Source organism: Chanodichthys erythropterus, chromosome 12 (assembly GCF_024489055.1).
Source record: "Chanodichthys erythropterus isolate Z2021 chromosome 12, ASM2448905v1, whole genome shotgun sequence".
Lineage (NCBI taxonomy): Eukaryota > Metazoa > Chordata > Actinopteri > Cypriniformes > Xenocyprididae > Chanodichthys > Chanodichthys erythropterus.
The window spans coordinates 17,692,166-17,708,907 of NC_090232.1; the positions used below are offsets into that span (position 1 = coordinate 17,692,166).

A 16,742-nucleotide genomic window follows, 5' to 3' on the forward strand; every position below is an offset into this window, starting at 1 on the left:
CGCTTTAATATATTACATGCTGTTTTGATACATTTATAGGCAGAAAACGAATTATTAGTCTTATTGTTTAAATCTAATTTTCTTGATTTTTTGCGAGGACCATTCTTTACCATGCTTCAGAGAAAAACACTATTTTGTCAAGTAGCTAACATAGCATAATCAGATGCAGCTTTACTTTAGTAACAGTAATACAGCATTTTATCCATCATACAATATAATAAAAGTTCCTCTGCTCGTGAGGCGTGTGTTGCGCAATCGCTCCAGCGGCCTGGTTCAGCTCCCACAACACTCAACCTGCTCTGCTTCATACTACAGTAACGTTAATAATCGCATCCATGAACATGATTTCTTCCCGAGTCCTATCCCAATTCTTTTCCACCGGCCATTGAGGTGAAGACCACATGTACCAAGATTCCGCGCTCAAACTTGCCGTCATCAAGCTACGCCTTTGTTTTGAATAGGCCTCTAGCGGACAGAAAATATTACATACCGCACCTTCAATATCTGCCAACACTTTATTTCATTGGTCTCCCAACAGACATTCTACTGACTACAAGTAACTTTGCAACTACATGTCATCTTATTCTACTAACCTAAACCCAACAGTCTACTACAGTCTACTCTAATGAGAATTAGTTGGCATGTAGTTGTAATTACTTATAGTTAGTAGAATGTCTAAAGTGGACTCGAAATAAAGTGTAACCAGATATTCATATTTTACAAAACATGAGCTTTATTGGCATAATTATAAAGTCACAATGAAACATATTTTCTTTTATACTGTATTAATTTAAGTTAATACATTATTCATTACATAAACTGTGGTGCATATTGACCACTACAGATTTTTAATACCAAACCATCTCAGTTTTCTCACAAATAAAATGATTTGTTTAACATAGCTTACATGATACAAACAGTTACAGTAATGTCAATGAACAGCATGTATCAGTAATAAATCAATTACACTGGTTTAGTCATGAGATCAGTACCTTGCCTTCGCTGGCAATATATTTGTCTGCACACATTGTTTACCACGATTCTTTTGTATGGAAGCACACAGGATGTGAATGTATGAACAACTCAGCGCCAAACCTGTGAACGTAACATGGAGTCTCTGCTTTTGGCAATGCTGCTAGAAGAGGAAAGACTGCTGGAGAAATTAGAAGAGTTGGAGGAGTACGTTCGATATGGAGAGGAAGAGAGGCGTGAAGGACTGAGCGGATAAACGGGAGGGAGACTGAGCTCTCTTGACCGGATTTCCTCCCTGTACGGCTTACTGGCCTCTGATTTGATCATTTCTTTTTTTGGTTTAACGGATTCTCGTTGAGGTGTGGCTCTACTGTGCAAATGTCTGGATCTATATGCTGACACTGGGGTTCTGATGGCAGCAGGTTTTGTTTGAGGTGGAGTTGGTTTAATTGAGTTAACGCCAGTGTGCTGAGATGGCCGAAGGTGCAGGAGTCTCTTGCGTGGAGGTCGAGACCTGCTCCGCCGTTCTTTACGAGTGTGCGATTTAGACGTCTTTTTTCTCCTGGATTGCTTAGCAACTTTAGCTTGAGGCTTATGACCTTTTGGTCGCTTCTTTCTCACAACGGTAGACTGTTTTTTATCATTGTCCATTGGGTCTAGAACACTAAAATGATTTGTAGTGCTAAATGTGCCATCCATTAATGTGGAAGTTTGACTTTTAGTGATTGAAGTGTGATTTAGGACTGTGGAACTGTCATTCAGGACTGTAGAAGTGTGTTTTGGAGCGGCTGCTGTCTGACTGATGGTATCGGTGAGCACACTGTCAGCTGGAGGACTCAGACTGATCATCAGTGATGCGGGAGGCTCAATCAGAGAGGAAGGCGGATGAATTGATGTGGATCCTTTTTGTTTTTTCCTCTTTTTTGGTTTCTCTTCATTCAGGGGATCAGGAGGCAGCAGCCCCCCCAACAAACCTTTAGCAACAGCTCGAGACAAAATATCCTGCACAGTTTCTGCCTCTGCTGGGTCTTGCTGTTATAAAGAAAACACACACACACACACATATAGTTCAATATTATTATATAGAGAGACCAGGGCTAGTTGTCACAAGGGCATAATCACAATAGTCTCAGCCACAGATGGCACATCCAAGGTCTGTCAACAGTCCATTCACTAACCATCTGATGCATTCTGCTCACACACCTGGAAATTACCAAGAAGTTTAATCTGATTGACTGATTTTACACAATTTCTGTCAAACTTAAAGGATTAGTCCACTTTTAAATAAACTTTTCCTGATAATTTACTCACCCCCATATCATCCAAGATGTCCATGTCTTTCTTTCTTCAGTCGAAAAGAAATTAAAGTTTTTGATGAAAACATTCCAGGATTTTTCTCCTTATAGTGGGCTTCAATGGGCACCAAACAGTTGAAGGTCAAAATTAGTTTCACTGCAGCTTCAAATTGTTCAACACGATACCAGATGAGAAATAAGGGTCTTATCTAGTGAAACCATCACTCATTTTCTGAAAAAAATTGAAAATTATATGTTTTAACCTTAAAGGTGCTAAAGAGGATGTTTTGTTTTATACATTTTTGCAATATTACTTGAAACTGTGTTTACTAACTGATAAAAGACTATTTATTAGGTGCACTGAAAGGAATAATATTAATATACATCATCTGTGCACGAGGTAGGGCCTTAAAAACATCAGCCAATCGTTTATGCGATCATCGGGTAAACGATTAGCACTCTGGCTTGTCAATCACTGCCATGACGTTCCTTGTGAGAGACGAGCGCGGCTGCGCGCTCCAGTAACTTTCCACACTCCACAGGCGCCGCATGTAATATTTTTGTCAGGAGAGAGGAGTAACAACTGCAGATTATGAGTTACCTGCGGTGAGTCCGACATAATGAATCCACTAACACAACACGGCGAATGCCTGTGGTAAACAAACACTTGTGTTCCAATACAAGTGTTTACGAGTTTTGGGAGGCGTTCCTTCAAAGGAGGGGGGTTGTTCTTACGCATGCGCTCATTTCAAAAACTCAGTAACAGTCTGGATTCTCAGTCGACGAAAAAATCCTCTCTAAAGCCGAGTTCAGACTGCACGATTTTAGCCCCGATTTTGGCTCGCCGACAGGTTTTGAGAAATCGCCGACAAATGCCCGAAATCACAGGCAAATCGGTGCTTGTTCACGCGAGTGACAATCACGCAGTGTGAATGAGCAAAGACGCGATATGAGAGAATCGCCGACGAGTCGCCGACACCCGTGAGATATTTGGCATGCTAAATATCTGGACCTGTCGGCGATTCAAAATCATGCAGTGTGAAAAGTGTTCTGACTGAAAACTACATCAGCAATGACCGACAGCCAATGAGAGAGCAAATACAGAACAGCGGGGAGTTCAGGGAGGAGTTATAGACCACAATATCAGCAAGCATGTCTTCGTTTCAGATAAACATTACAATTACATCAAACAAAAACAAAGCACAAACATTTGCTTGACCATCCGCAACAGCAGCACATTGAAAAGTTATTTATTTAGTTCCAACTGTCTTTGTAGAACACACAATCCACAGTCTCCCCAAACATTTCCTTCTCCATATTCTTCTTTTATTTATGTTGTTTTTGCTGCAAATCAGCGCACAGGCAATTCATATTTCAAGCTTCTTGCGGACTACTATTTTTAATAATAATCCCACCGTGTGTCTCAATCAGCTCCCTAGTTCAGTAGTCAGGGCACTGATGAGGGTATCAGCCACATTCACTTTCATATACTGATTCACTACCTAGGGAGCTAGGGAGCTGATTGAAACGCAGGGCCAGTCTCGCACGAGAACTCCGGTCTTGAACGCGTGATATCGCATTGTTTCCTTGTCACGTCTCGCGTGTGTTTGGTTGTGAAACGTAGTTTGCGTGCCAGACAGAGTTGTCGGCGATTCTTCCTATTGTAAAGTCACGCAGTGTGAAACCTTCTATCGCCGATCCATCGTGCAGTTTGAACACAGCAGCGACTGAATGCTGGCCAAGATAGTCATGCAGTGTGAAAAGAACAGTGACCCGACTGCTTTGAAAATCGTGCAGTCTGAACTCGGCTTTACACCTTTAAATGCTCATCTTGAACTAGCTCTCTTCTTCTTCTCTATTAGAATTCCAGCAGTGTAGACACTGCTAAGCATATTACTGCCCTCCACAGGTCAAAGTTTGAACTAATTGTTATATACTATTGAACTAGCATATTGCATATAAAAAAATAGTTCAAACTTTGACCTTTGGAGGGCAGTAATACATTTAGCAGTGTTTACACTGCCGGAATTCTAATAGAGGAGAAGAAGAAAAGAGCTAGTTCAAGATGAGCATTTCTGGTTAAAACTTATATAATTTTCAATTTTTTTCAGAAAATTAGTGATGTTTTCTCTAGATAAGACCCTTATTTCTCATCTGGGATCGTGTTGAACAATTTGAAGCTGCAGTGAAACTAATTTTGACCTTCAACTGTTTGGTGCCCATTGAAGTCCACTATAAGGAGAAAAATCCTGGAATGTTTTCATCAAAAACTTGAATTTCTTTTCGACTGAAGAAAGAAAGACATGGACATCTTGGATGACATGGGGGTGAGTAAATTATCAGGAAATTTTATTTAAAAGTGGACTAATCCTTTAAATAAGGTGGATTTTAACCATATTCTTGGGACAAGGATATATGTCAGCTTGAGGCAAGTTGTCACGTGTTTTAATCTAATTTAATAACATTAATACATTTATTGTAAATACACTATTATTCAAAAGTTGGGGATCAGTAAGATTTTTTAATGTTTTTGGCTGCATTTATTAGATCAAACATATAGAAAAAACAACATATTGTGAAATATTTAAAATTTAAAATAACTTTTTTCTATTTGAATATATTTAAAAAGGTAATTTATTGATGGCAAAGCTGAATTTTCAGCATCATTACTTGTCTTCAGTGTCACATGATCCTTCAGAAAACATTATGCTGATTTGGTGCTCAAGAAACATTTATTATTATTATAATTATAAAAATATGATTATCAATTATCAAATGTTAAAAAACAGCTGTGCTGCTTAATATTTTTGTGGAAGATTCTTTGATGAATAGAATGTTTAAAAGAACATTTGAAACAGAAATCCTATAAATGTCTTTAATGTCACTTTTGATTAATTAAATTAGCTGAATAAAAGTATTAATTTCTTTTAAAAAAGAAATAATAGAAATCGTATATATTATAAATGTCTTTACTGTCACTTTTGATATATTTAATATATCCTTGCTGAATAATTACTAACCCTAAACTTTTGAACAATAGTATATATTTAAATGTATATTTAAATTTCTATCTATCTATCTATCTATCTATCTATCTATCTATCTATCTATCTAAAAATAACATAGTTTTAATATGTTCATTATTGTTTTGTGTTTCACAGTTGTTTTGCTATCAATGATTAATGGAAGATTCCCATAATGACAACTTTTGTGGGCAATGTTCAATTAAAAAACAAACAAACAAATGCAAGCTTTCACAAATACACACAAAAAAGAAGCTACAGGCTTGTTTTTCTTGCTGTGTGTAGTCTTGTGTGGATGCTAATGTGATCAGACACAAGTGTTCATTATTTAGTGCAAACCGGAGCTACACTGCCAGTATTTAGGACAGCAATGCATCAAGCTCTGCATGAGAGCAATTTGTGTGTGTGTCTGTAAGCTCTCTCACCATCTCACACAGACACATTTCAACACAAGGTATGAATCACAGCATGTGTTTATGGCTGTAAAAATCCCTTTATATATGTTTAAAAAAATCTGTTTTTACGAAAAGTTTTCTGATTCTCTCTCTCTTTCCGTCTTTCTCACCTCTCTTTTCATCACGCAGAGGAAACAGCCATTTGTGACTTCAGATGCTTCAGTTCTGAAAAATTTATCTTCCTCATCATCCCATCCTGCACTGACCAGCCTGAGAGAAACATGTAGAAAGAGAGAGAGAGAGAGATGTTTTGTGTTGCAAATTCGGTAAATTAAATCCAAATGATATCCATTTTCTCATAACTCAAACATTCACATAATCCTTCCCCACTTGCTTTTCCATGGATTAACTGCTGTTTCCATGGATACAGCAACTTTAAATCCGTACAGTTAGTGGCGTGTGACAGGAAGGACTTAATGCCCGGACTGTGTGTGTGTGTGTGTGTGTGTGTGTGTGTGTGTGTGTGTGTTTGAGTGTGAGAGAGAGAGTGAGAGATAGAGAGATGTGTGTGTTACCTGAAGGCCACAGCTTTTGCTTTGCTGTCTGCGTTTTCAAGCGCTCTCTTCACAAGTTGTTCATTCTCCTCAGGATATACTGAGCAAGTGCAGTACACTATGCCTTTCACTTTAGGAACTGCAGTTAAGCAAGTCAAGTTAAGATGTGATTTAGCCAGTGCATGAGAAATAAATAAAATATTTTTTACACTAACACATGTAAGATTTTTTCAAGCTTGCATAATTGTTCAGACACAAGAATTACAAATCAGTTTTTTTTTTTTTTTTTTTTTTTTAACAAACACAGGGTGAGTAAAATGGATGACTCTTAAAAAATGTGTTGTCATATGACCAATTTTATTTATGGTTGTTATTTATGGTAGAAACAAGGCTCAAACCACCCTGTTCTCACCTACTTACTACACTTTAAAAAATGCTGGGTTAAAAACAACCCAAGTTGGGTTGAAAATGGACAAACCCAGCAATTGGGTTGTTTTAACCCAGCGGTAGGGTTAAATGTTTGCCCAACCTGCTGGGTAGTTTTATTTAACTCAACTATTGTTTAAAAATTACTGTATTGCTTAATTAAAATGAACCCAAAGTATGTTGGAAATGAACATTTATTAATGTTCAATGAATAATTATTAAACAATAAACATTTATGAAATTGCTTATTAATAAATTTATATTAATAAACTATTGAACTATTACATTTATATTAATAAAATATTAAAGCTTATTAATAAACATTCACCTTTTGTCTATTATTGTTGTCTCTAATTGCATCTGTTTTTTAATTTCCCAACTATTTTGGGTTCATTTTAAGCTAGTCATATAGCAATTTTTAAATAATAGTTTTAAATAAACTACCCAGCAGGTTGGGCAAACATTTAACCCAACCGCTGGGTTAAAACAACCCAATCGCTGGGTTTGTCCATTTTCAACCCAACTTGGGTTGTTTTTAACCCAGCATTTTTTAGAGTGTACAGTAACAACAGTAAATTTTACATAGTTAAAACCCTAAATCAAACCATACTCCTAACCCTTTAGCAAGTACATGTTGTTAATGAATATTACTCAGTTCTTAAATGTATAATTACACTGTAAAATAAATGACTGAAATGGTTACACTTTATTTTAAGGTGTCCGTGTTACAGTGTAATTATACATTTAAGTACTGAGTAATAATTATTAACTTCATGTACTTACTATAGGGTTAGGATGAGGGTTTGCATGTAAGGTTAACTGCATGTAATTATGCATAATTAATTGGAAAATAAGACAAAATTACTGATTAATCATTTTTAATTGTTATGGATTAATTATTAACAATTATTTTTTGTATTGTGGTGAGAGAAACGCATGAACACATGGATAAAAATTCAGTAAAACAAATTAATAGAAAAAAAAATCTAATTTCCATTAGTGGAAGCTTTAGCAAGGAAATTTTCAGTGTCACAAAAATGTCCCCACAAAGATGGCAATTCCAGAAATCTTTGACCATGAGAAAAAAAGCTTATAAATCATATTAAATATTTTGAAAATGTAAAAATGCATTGCGTTGTGTTTAGGGTAGGGTTAGGGTTTGGGGAAAGAATATACAATTTGTACATTATAAAATCCTTATGTCTAACATAGTAGCCATAAAACATGGAAACCCAATGAGTGTGAGTGTGAGTGAGTGACTCACAGTTAAGTGCATGGCTGAGGTCTTGTTTCTGCTTAGCAACTAGTGTGTCCAATTTACTGTCAGAGATGGTTCCTTTAGATAGGCCATGCAACAGCCCTCTGTCTGATAAAGAGCAGTATATGTTATCTTGACATGTTTTTTCAGTTTGTTTTGATTTAATGACCTCTAAACTGCCCACAATGAAAGAGAACATTTCAAATGTAAGATCAAACATGCATAATTGTTGCTGTACCTCCATTCTCATTGAGGATGAACTCAACAGGGTTACAGAGCGCTGAGGCAGAACACTGTGGGAGCAACACAATCACCCGAACCTTCTGAATACGCAAATCCCATTCATTAAGCTCATTGAAGTACTCAGACATCAGTTTCACATCTATGAAAAAAGACAGAAAACACCTGAGTATCAATACTTCACTACTGGCAGGACAGGTACTATGGTATATCACCGTGATTTTGCCAAGTAAGACATGTTCCTGGATCAACATATTTTGTTGATCCTGGAACAACATTCCGTTCCAAAAATTTAGTCTTAACCCTATTCCTACCCTTAAACCTAATCCTACCCAGAAATTATCCCTAAAATCAGAGGGGAAAGATATGTGAATAACACTGATGTAGAAGCACCTAACCCTGGTTGTAAGCCGAAACTTGACATAAAAGGTAAACTTGTCCCTCAAATCTGATTGGTTGATTAGAATGTTGATCCAGGATCAGCAAAGATGTTGATCCAGGAACATGTCGTACTTGGTGAAATCACATTCACCATGGTATGTAGATATTTACTCATTATAAGGTTAGGCAGAGTAACACTTACTTTTGCAGCCAGTAGAGGTGAGGATAGATTGTAATTCCTTGTTGAAGATGGAGACATTAAGGACCCCACATACATGTACACAGCCAGAACAGGCAGTGGCCTGGACTGCCACATGAGCCACAGTCAGAGCAGAGAAAGACCCCACCATCAGAACGTCACCACCTTTACTCAACAACGGGTGAACCGCACATGCAGCCAGACTGCGAGATTTATCCTGAATTCACACACACACATTAATCCTGGATATGTGTTCCATCAGAATGATGGAATTCCGAATTTTTATCTCACAGTTCAGACTTTATAACTTGCAACTGTGAGTTTATATCTCAAAATTCTGAGAAAAACAGACAGAATTATGAGTTATAAAATCACAATTGCGTGATATATAAACTTGTGAGTTATAACATCGGAATTGCATGATATAAATTCGCATTTGCGAGAACAAAGTCACAATTCTATTTTGAGTTTATCTCACAATTATGAGAAAGAAGCCAGAACTATTCGGTTGTTAAGTCTGACGTCACGTGGTCCTAACGCTCCATCTCATACCACAAGAAAAAAACAAATGGTGCTAATATACATACACGATGTGGTGTAATACTACAAAAAATATATATAATTATAGCCTTTATCTCCATACCAAAATTCCAGATGGCCAGACAATGATTCATCTTTTATAAATCATTAAAATATTAATGTCTGTGACGCTGTGAGCACGGAGACTGTTGTGTAGACTGTAAGTATTTAAAATGTTTAACTTTTTTAAATGATTGATGTTTAATATGAATAAATAGCGCTCATAAACGGCCGTCGATAGCATTCTCAAGTGAAAAGAGTCGAGGCTTGGACCCGGAAACGGCGTTCCTTACGTCACGACTTAACAAGCGGATAAACTCGCAACTGTGAGAAAAAAGTTAGAACTGTCAGATAAAGTTTTAATGACCTTTTTTATTCTAAATGAGCTTCCATAGAATGATGCTTGTTTGTCTTTATTACCTGTATTATGAGTGTGTGTTCTGTCACTAGTTTGGTTTTCTCCAGTTGTTTTCTGAGCCTTCTGGGAAACAGCAGGACATTAGAACAGTGTTTGTCCTTACAGAACACATTTCCCACCAGGTTAATGTGTGAATCGACCTGAGTGAAGCCTGATGTCCTCAGAGTCTCACACATGTCTTCAATGCTGGATGAATTGGTATACAAACACAACATGATGGGTGTATATAAATAAGAAGAACACATTTGTGTACATACACACAAACACACACTACCTGGCTTTGAGGGTGTTGACCCAGGCATAGAGCGGTACTGTTTGTGATCTTTGTTGTTTAGCCCTCACAGCTGGTGGTAGGTAACTGTCAATTGTCAGCAAATTCTGCTTTATTCTGTACTGAGCCAGTGAGGCTTCCAGTTTGGTCTTGAACCTGATACACACAAACACACCATTTCTAAGGTTCAATGTCTTTAAAGACTTGGAATGTTTTATTTTTATTTATTTGAATTTCAGGACATTTAATGGAGCGTCATTTAAGTATCATCTTAGCCTCAGAAATTCTTCCCAAAACTCCTTTTAGGAGCAATAAAAATGGGACAATTATTTAAATTATAAATAAAATTAATGTTTACAACTAATTTAGTCCTGTAAAAATCAGATAATTAAAGTATGAGTTCTAATCTATGGAAATTCTATTCCTACTTCAGAGTAACTAATTCACATTACATAAAGTCAAAATTGGAGGAAATCACAAGAAATCACCATTTTGAGATAAAAAGTTACAATTATCCTTTAAAAATCTCTAAGGGGGAAATATGCAAAACCTTTGACTTTAGATGGCAAAGGTTTGGGGGTGCCTGGCTGAGATTTGTTTGTGAGGACTAGGGCTGGGTATCGTAAAAATTTTCGATACCGAGACGATACCGATACCTTGACTTCGATACCGATACCTAAACGATACCTTTTTCGGTACCAGTTTTATAAAATATGTTTAAACAAGATTACATAACCTCAAAAAAATCTTTGGTTTTATATTTTAACTTTAACTTTTTTTCAGACTCAAAGACTCATCTCCTGAGCCACTGCGGGGAATAAAAAAAGCACAAATTAAAAAAAATTACCCAACACAATAAATCAGTGCAAATAGTTTTAGTAAAGTTTAATTTTCAAATGCAAAAATTAAGTATGTGAGGCTCTTTTTTAAATCACTCAGCAATTGTTCTTCAAAAAATTAATTATTATTAACAAGATCAAAGTGGAAGTAAGAGTGACGCAAGTTCGTTGCGTCTTACCGTGAAATAAGAGTTCTGTGTCTTTATTAAAATCAACACAATAATGATTCATCTCTCATCCACCCGCAATTAATTTGAATGTTATTTTTTTTTTTTATTACTTGGCACGACCCGCAAATTATCCGCAGTATCAGGAGGACGCTGATACCTCTTTTTCAGCAGAATTGTTCGCGTTCTGGAGCCAGAGGCAGAGCCTGTGCTCGTGCAGGCGAACGAGCCTGTCATGAACCGGTCGCGTGTTTCCATAGACTTGAGGGACGAACGCTGATGTAAAGCTGCTGTGTGTTGTACCTTAGCTTAGACTACAAAAAACATTGCGCGTTCCGCTGTTTCTGCAGGCAGTGCTACACTTTTGTTTTCTGTTAACAGTATCTGTAGTGAACCGGCTGCTCGCATAAACAGCCGTTTCTCACCCGTCCATTCGGAGATAAACTGAAAACGAAACCGTTGATTCACTCGCCCTCTCGCACATAGGGTCTCTCTCGCGCGTATAGTTTTATATATTTAGATATAAATAACAATGTAGCGCAACGTTACTTGCTCCTCAACGAGACAGCGAAAGCATTTCTCCGTCCCCTCTCCTCGGCTCCATTCTGAGGTACCGAAATTTGGTACCGAATGACAAGACACTTTTCGATACTCGGTAGTATCGAGGCAGTTCGATCGGTACCTAAAAAGTATCGAGTTCGGTACCCAGCCCTAGTGAGGACACTTTTTTTTCTTTTTCAGAAAGTACTCTTCAATTAATCTCCTTGCTGTGTAGGAGCAGATTTTTCATTCCATACATGGGATTCACAGAACATCATTCAGTCTAACTTAATAAAGGATGAATGATTTTTTACAGGGCAGACCTGCTCATACTGACCGATAAAGGCTGTCCTCCACCTGTCTCACTTCCTTTATAAGTCCTTCCTCTACTCTTTTAATTGGCTCTCTGGTCTGGAACTTCCTGTCCAGGAGATCATAGAGTATGACCACCACAAGAGCCATGAGGTCATCTGGCTGAACATAAACACAAACTCACATATCACATCAAAGTCTATCATGATATCAACATAAAAGGGCAGATGTCAGTCATAACAGACCCACCATTTGCTGAGAACGGTAAAAGTAGCTGTCGGTCAGGATCTCCTCCAGCAGATCTTGGTCTGTGAAGGTAGGAGGTAGAGTTTGTGATATTTAGCTGTAGAAGATGAAGTAGGGCTATAACACTATGCTGTGATACCACTGCTATACTAATGTGGTTGGTTGTAATTCAACAGAATAATATGAAGTGGTGTAGTGAAGAGCAAAAATCACAGCAATATACTCCAGAGATCCTAAAATACCCAACAGCAAAACTGATGTGTGAGTTACATCAGTTTTGCTGAGAAATGACTTTAAAAATAGCTGGAATCCAACTCATACTTGAACTGAATTGAACTGAATTTAAAATGGAGGGGAAATGATTTAAACAAATCCAGATTGTCTTAAGAGATAAATAGGCCTAAATAATATATACTACAGTGCATATAGAAAATCATCATCACCCCTTTGAAATAGTTATTTTTATTTATTGTACAGCCTGAAATCAAAACCCATTCCAAAGAATTTTTTGTTTCCAGATTTTGCCTTACAAAAAAAGAAAAAAATTAAAAGAAAAAGCCAACAGTTCAGAAAATTACTAATAAAAATACTAGGGCTGTCAAACGATTAATCACGATTAATCGCATACAAAATAAAAGTTTGAGTTTGCCTAATATATGTAGGTGTACTGTGTGTAATTATTATGTATATATAAATACAAACACATTCATGTATATATTTGAGAAATATTTACAAGTATATGTATTTATTTATATTTTTATATAATTTATATTATATATAAATAAAATTTTTTGTACATAAATAACATATTTCTCTTAAATATATACATTAATATGTGTGAATGTATATATACATATTATTTACATATATTACTCACACATATATTATGCAAACTCAAACTTTTATTTTGTATGCGATTAATCACGATTAATCGTTTGACAGCCCTAAAAAATACACATTTTGCTGTAATTACAGCCATCAATCCTTTTGGATATCTCTGTACTTGCTTTGCACACCTAGATTGGGGAATATTTGCCTATTCTTTATTGCTCAAGTTCAGTCAAATTCCATAGTGAGCGGCAATCAACTGCTCTCTTCAAGTCCATCCAAAGATTTTCTATGGGATTTAAGTCAAGGCTCTGACTTGGCCAGGACATTCACCTTCCTTTCCAAGCCATTGCATTGTGGTATTTTTGGTGATATGTCTAGGATCATTGTCGTGTTGGAAGGTGAATGACCTGACCATCTTCAGCTGTCTAGCAGAGGGATGCAGGTTTTCCTCAAGAATTTGGATGTACTTGGCAGCATCCATTTTTCCTTCACAGTGGTGTGGTTTGGGTGGTGTGCTGTGTCTGCTTTTCGCCAAACATAGCGCTTGGAGTCCAGTCCAAAAAGATCAATTTTGGTCTCATCAGACCATAGCACCTTTTGCCAGATGGCATCAGAGTATTGTGTTTTTGCATAGAGTAAACACGACTGAGTGTGGCACTTTTTCAGAAAAGACTTCCTTCTTGCCACCCAGGCCAGCTTTGTGTTAAGCTTGTGAGATAGTTGTCACATGCACAGACCGACCAGTCCCAGCCATGAAGATTTGAAAGGCCTCTTGGCAGCTTCTCTGATCAATGTCCTCCTGGCTCGGTTATCCAGATCTAGGCAATGTGTTGGTGGTGCCATATGCTTTCCACTTCTTAATGGTGCTCTGAACAGTACTTAGAGGGATAGCTAAAGTCTTTGAAATGTTTTTGTAGCCTTCCTAACTTGTGCCTTTCTACAACTTTATCCCGAGGCCTTTTTATAGCACTTTCCCAACCACGGAGAATTCTTTGCAGTACCACACACTACTAACATCGGAATCTTCAAGAAACAGCTGTTTTTATTCAGAAGTAATCAAAACCACTACAATTGATGTCAGGTGGGGCAGTTAGTCTGGCGTTTGATCTGGAAGTTGATTGGTTGCACCTGAGCAAGTTTATAAAGGCTGATCTCTTTACCAATCAGGTAATTCACTAATTCATTTTTAATAATCCTCCAGAATGTTTTAAAATGTTGTTTTTACTTTGATGATGAGGGTTATAATGTGTACATAGAGCTCAAAAGTTAATATTTAATTTATTTTATTTTCCTGGGTGGAAAATTTTTTGAGTGCATTTTGTAGAGCAAATACTTCACATATAAATATTATGTAACAGTGACATTCAAATGATTTGTATTTACTTAAAGACATTTTGTCAGCTTAACTTGAATTTCTTTTGTTCATTCAACTAAATTACTCAATATAGTTGCGTGGAACCACTTGACCCTTCTTTTTTAAGTAAATCCAACAATTCATTTTTTTGAGTGTGTAATGTGACAAAAGGTAAAGATTTTCACATGATGACTTTCTATAGGCATTTTATATAATATATGAATACATACTAATAATAATAAATATAAAATTATAAAATGATTTAATTTTTGGTCCTTTAACATATTTTATAATAAACAAGACTGATAAGCTTATGTCTAATCCTATCTGAATTGCATATAAATTTGTTGTCTTTGTGTTTCTGGATGATGGAACTGACTGAGTATGCACTGACCTCATGCTCACAGCTCAGCGCAGCCATTAAAGTGTTACAGCAGTCAGTGAACTGATGTCTGACCTGACTACACTAAAAGCAAATAGATGTCCTTAAAAAAAAAGAAAAAAGGAAAAAAAAAAAAGCCTCCCCTAAGCAAAAAGTTTGCAAAAGTGAGGGCAAAGCAGAGCAAGGAAGAGAGAGAGAGAGAAAAAGTGGGAGAAAGAGAGAGAGAGGAATGAGTCAGACGTGTGTAGGGAAGATAAGCTACAAGGAGAAACTCAACCAGAATGTAACCAGACATTCCCAAATTATTGATTCAGGACTTCAGTAATGGAAAGAAGAGGGGGGAAGGCATGGAAAGATGAGGTCAGAGAAGATTTTTTTCTTTTTTTTTTCAGGCACTGAATCACACCCCAAAAGTCAGTCTATTATCTTCAAATCTACATTTTTTTTTTTTTTTTTGATACTGTAAAACTTTGTAAACAATACAATGAAACATTTGTATATTTCTAGATGTTAAAGTGTCCATATTTTATATGTGTAGATACCCTCTCCCCCAATATTCAGATTAGTGGTCAACCAATAAAGAGTTTTCAGTGGGCAATTTTTAAAGTATTACATTTGCCCCCAAATTCTAAATATAATGCAATAGTGTTTAAAGCTGGCAATAGAGAAGCAAAAAATAAAAAATAAAATAAAATAAAAAATTAAATTAAATTAAATTAAATTAAATTAAATTAAATTAAATTAAATTAAATTTAATTTAATTTAATTTAATTTAATTTAATTTAATTTAATTTAATTTAATTTAATTTAATGTTGAGTGAAGAGTAATGCATTTTGGGTCAACATAAATTAAGAATATTAACAATATTTTGCAAATATTCTGCAACACTGACTGTTTTTTCCAATTACTTAAAGATTCATTCAGAAACCATGTGTGACAACCAACCCTGGTTTCATCTACAAGATAAAGGACAAACTATCCTCTGCAGTACTGTCAGACAGAATAGGAAAAAACTATGGAATTCTGGGTAACAGTATTATACGTTTATGACTCTTCATCTGTTTCCAACTGCACCTTTGAGTCCTGTATCTGTGGAACTGAATAATTGATGTTAAAGATTTGTGGGCCACAAATAGCATGACATCAGTGACCACAGGGACATTAACTGCACACTGCAAAAACAATCAAGATAAGCTGGACACATTAGATTCTTGTGCTTCACTTTACGATGATATTTACATTCTTAGCAAATACTTATTTGTCTTCTTTATGGAGTTTCTCATACAATATCAGGCCCATTTTATAAGCTGGAGGAGAATATTTAAATATGATATTTTAAAGGAAAAGTAATTCTCATCCTGATAATCATACAAACTCCATGGTTTTGAGACCTGGCTTTATTTTGTCACTTACATTTCAGGGTGTTAAACGCCAGCTCATATGCCCAGTGCTCATTCTGCTTGGTGCTGGGATCACCGTCGTCGACAATCCCAGAATCTTCGTCACCATCATCATCATCATCATCATCATCATCACCACTGGGACTGATGTGCCCATAGCGAATGAGTCGGTGTGCAAGGTCTTTCTCCACATGAGTTTTCTGGAAAATAGCTGCAGCATGTAAGTACACAGAGTCGGGGAATCCCAGAGGTGTTCCCTCTCTCTCCATCCTGACTCTGTTCCGTTCTGCAGACACTGCAGTGACCCTCTTTTTAAGGGACTGAACACATACTTTTCTCATAGGAGACACTGGAGTGTGTGTTTTATTCTTAGGAGTGGATTCTTGATCCAGTAAGTTCAGTGATGTGACATCAGGCAGATCTGAGTCCAGTGTGGAGTTGAGAGTCTGTTTAACCATTCTGATAGAGCCAAGTTCTGTGAATAAATACTGAATTAGTGTATCATAGATCATGTATTATTATTTTACACACATTATCCACACAGCAAAATCCCCAGAGTTAAATCAACTCTGCTCAGAGTACATATGGTCCCTCTCTAAATAGTGTTAAAATAACACTGAAGCAGAGTTCAATTTAGTGAGATAATTAAGCAATTAATT

General features: G+C 36.5%; 1 protein-coding gene across 1 annotated transcript; it reads right to left on the bottom strand.

Moving 5' to 3' along the window:
* Positions 1-1,083: 1,083 nt before the first annotated feature.
* Positions 1,084-16,541, bottom strand: LOC137032316 (putative methyltransferase NSUN7). Its single transcript, XM_067404068.1, has 11 exons — positions 16,097-16,541; positions 12,119-12,177; positions 11,895-12,031; positions 10,015-10,167; positions 9,743-9,926; positions 8,747-8,960; positions 8,162-8,305; positions 7,930-8,031; positions 6,261-6,378; positions 5,856-5,955; positions 1,084-2,004 (listed from the first exon to the last, which is right to left on the bottom strand). Exons 1-11 carry the CDS (start codon positions 16,539-16,541, stop codon positions 1,084-1,086), a joined length of 2,577 nt encoding a protein of 858 aa, XP_067260169.1.
* Between the last annotated feature and the right edge of the window lie 201 nt (positions 16,542-16,742).

What these genes read in the sequence shown, in the direction of transcription:
- LOC137032316 (XM_067404068.1), bottom strand. Translation starts at nt 16,541, where the DNA reads ATGGTTAAACAGACTCTCAACTCCACACTGGACTCAGATCTGCCTGAT. An exon ending in GGCGTTTAACACCCTGAAAT is followed by an intron (nt 12,178 to 16,096) that starts GTAAGTGACAAA and finishes CTACCTTCACAG; the next exon opens with ACCAAGATCTGCTGGAGGAG. An exon ending in GTCAACACCCTCAAAGCCAG is followed by an intron (nt 9,927 to 10,014) that starts GTAGTGTGTGTT and finishes CAATTCATCCAG; the next exon opens with CATTGAAGACATGTGTGAGA.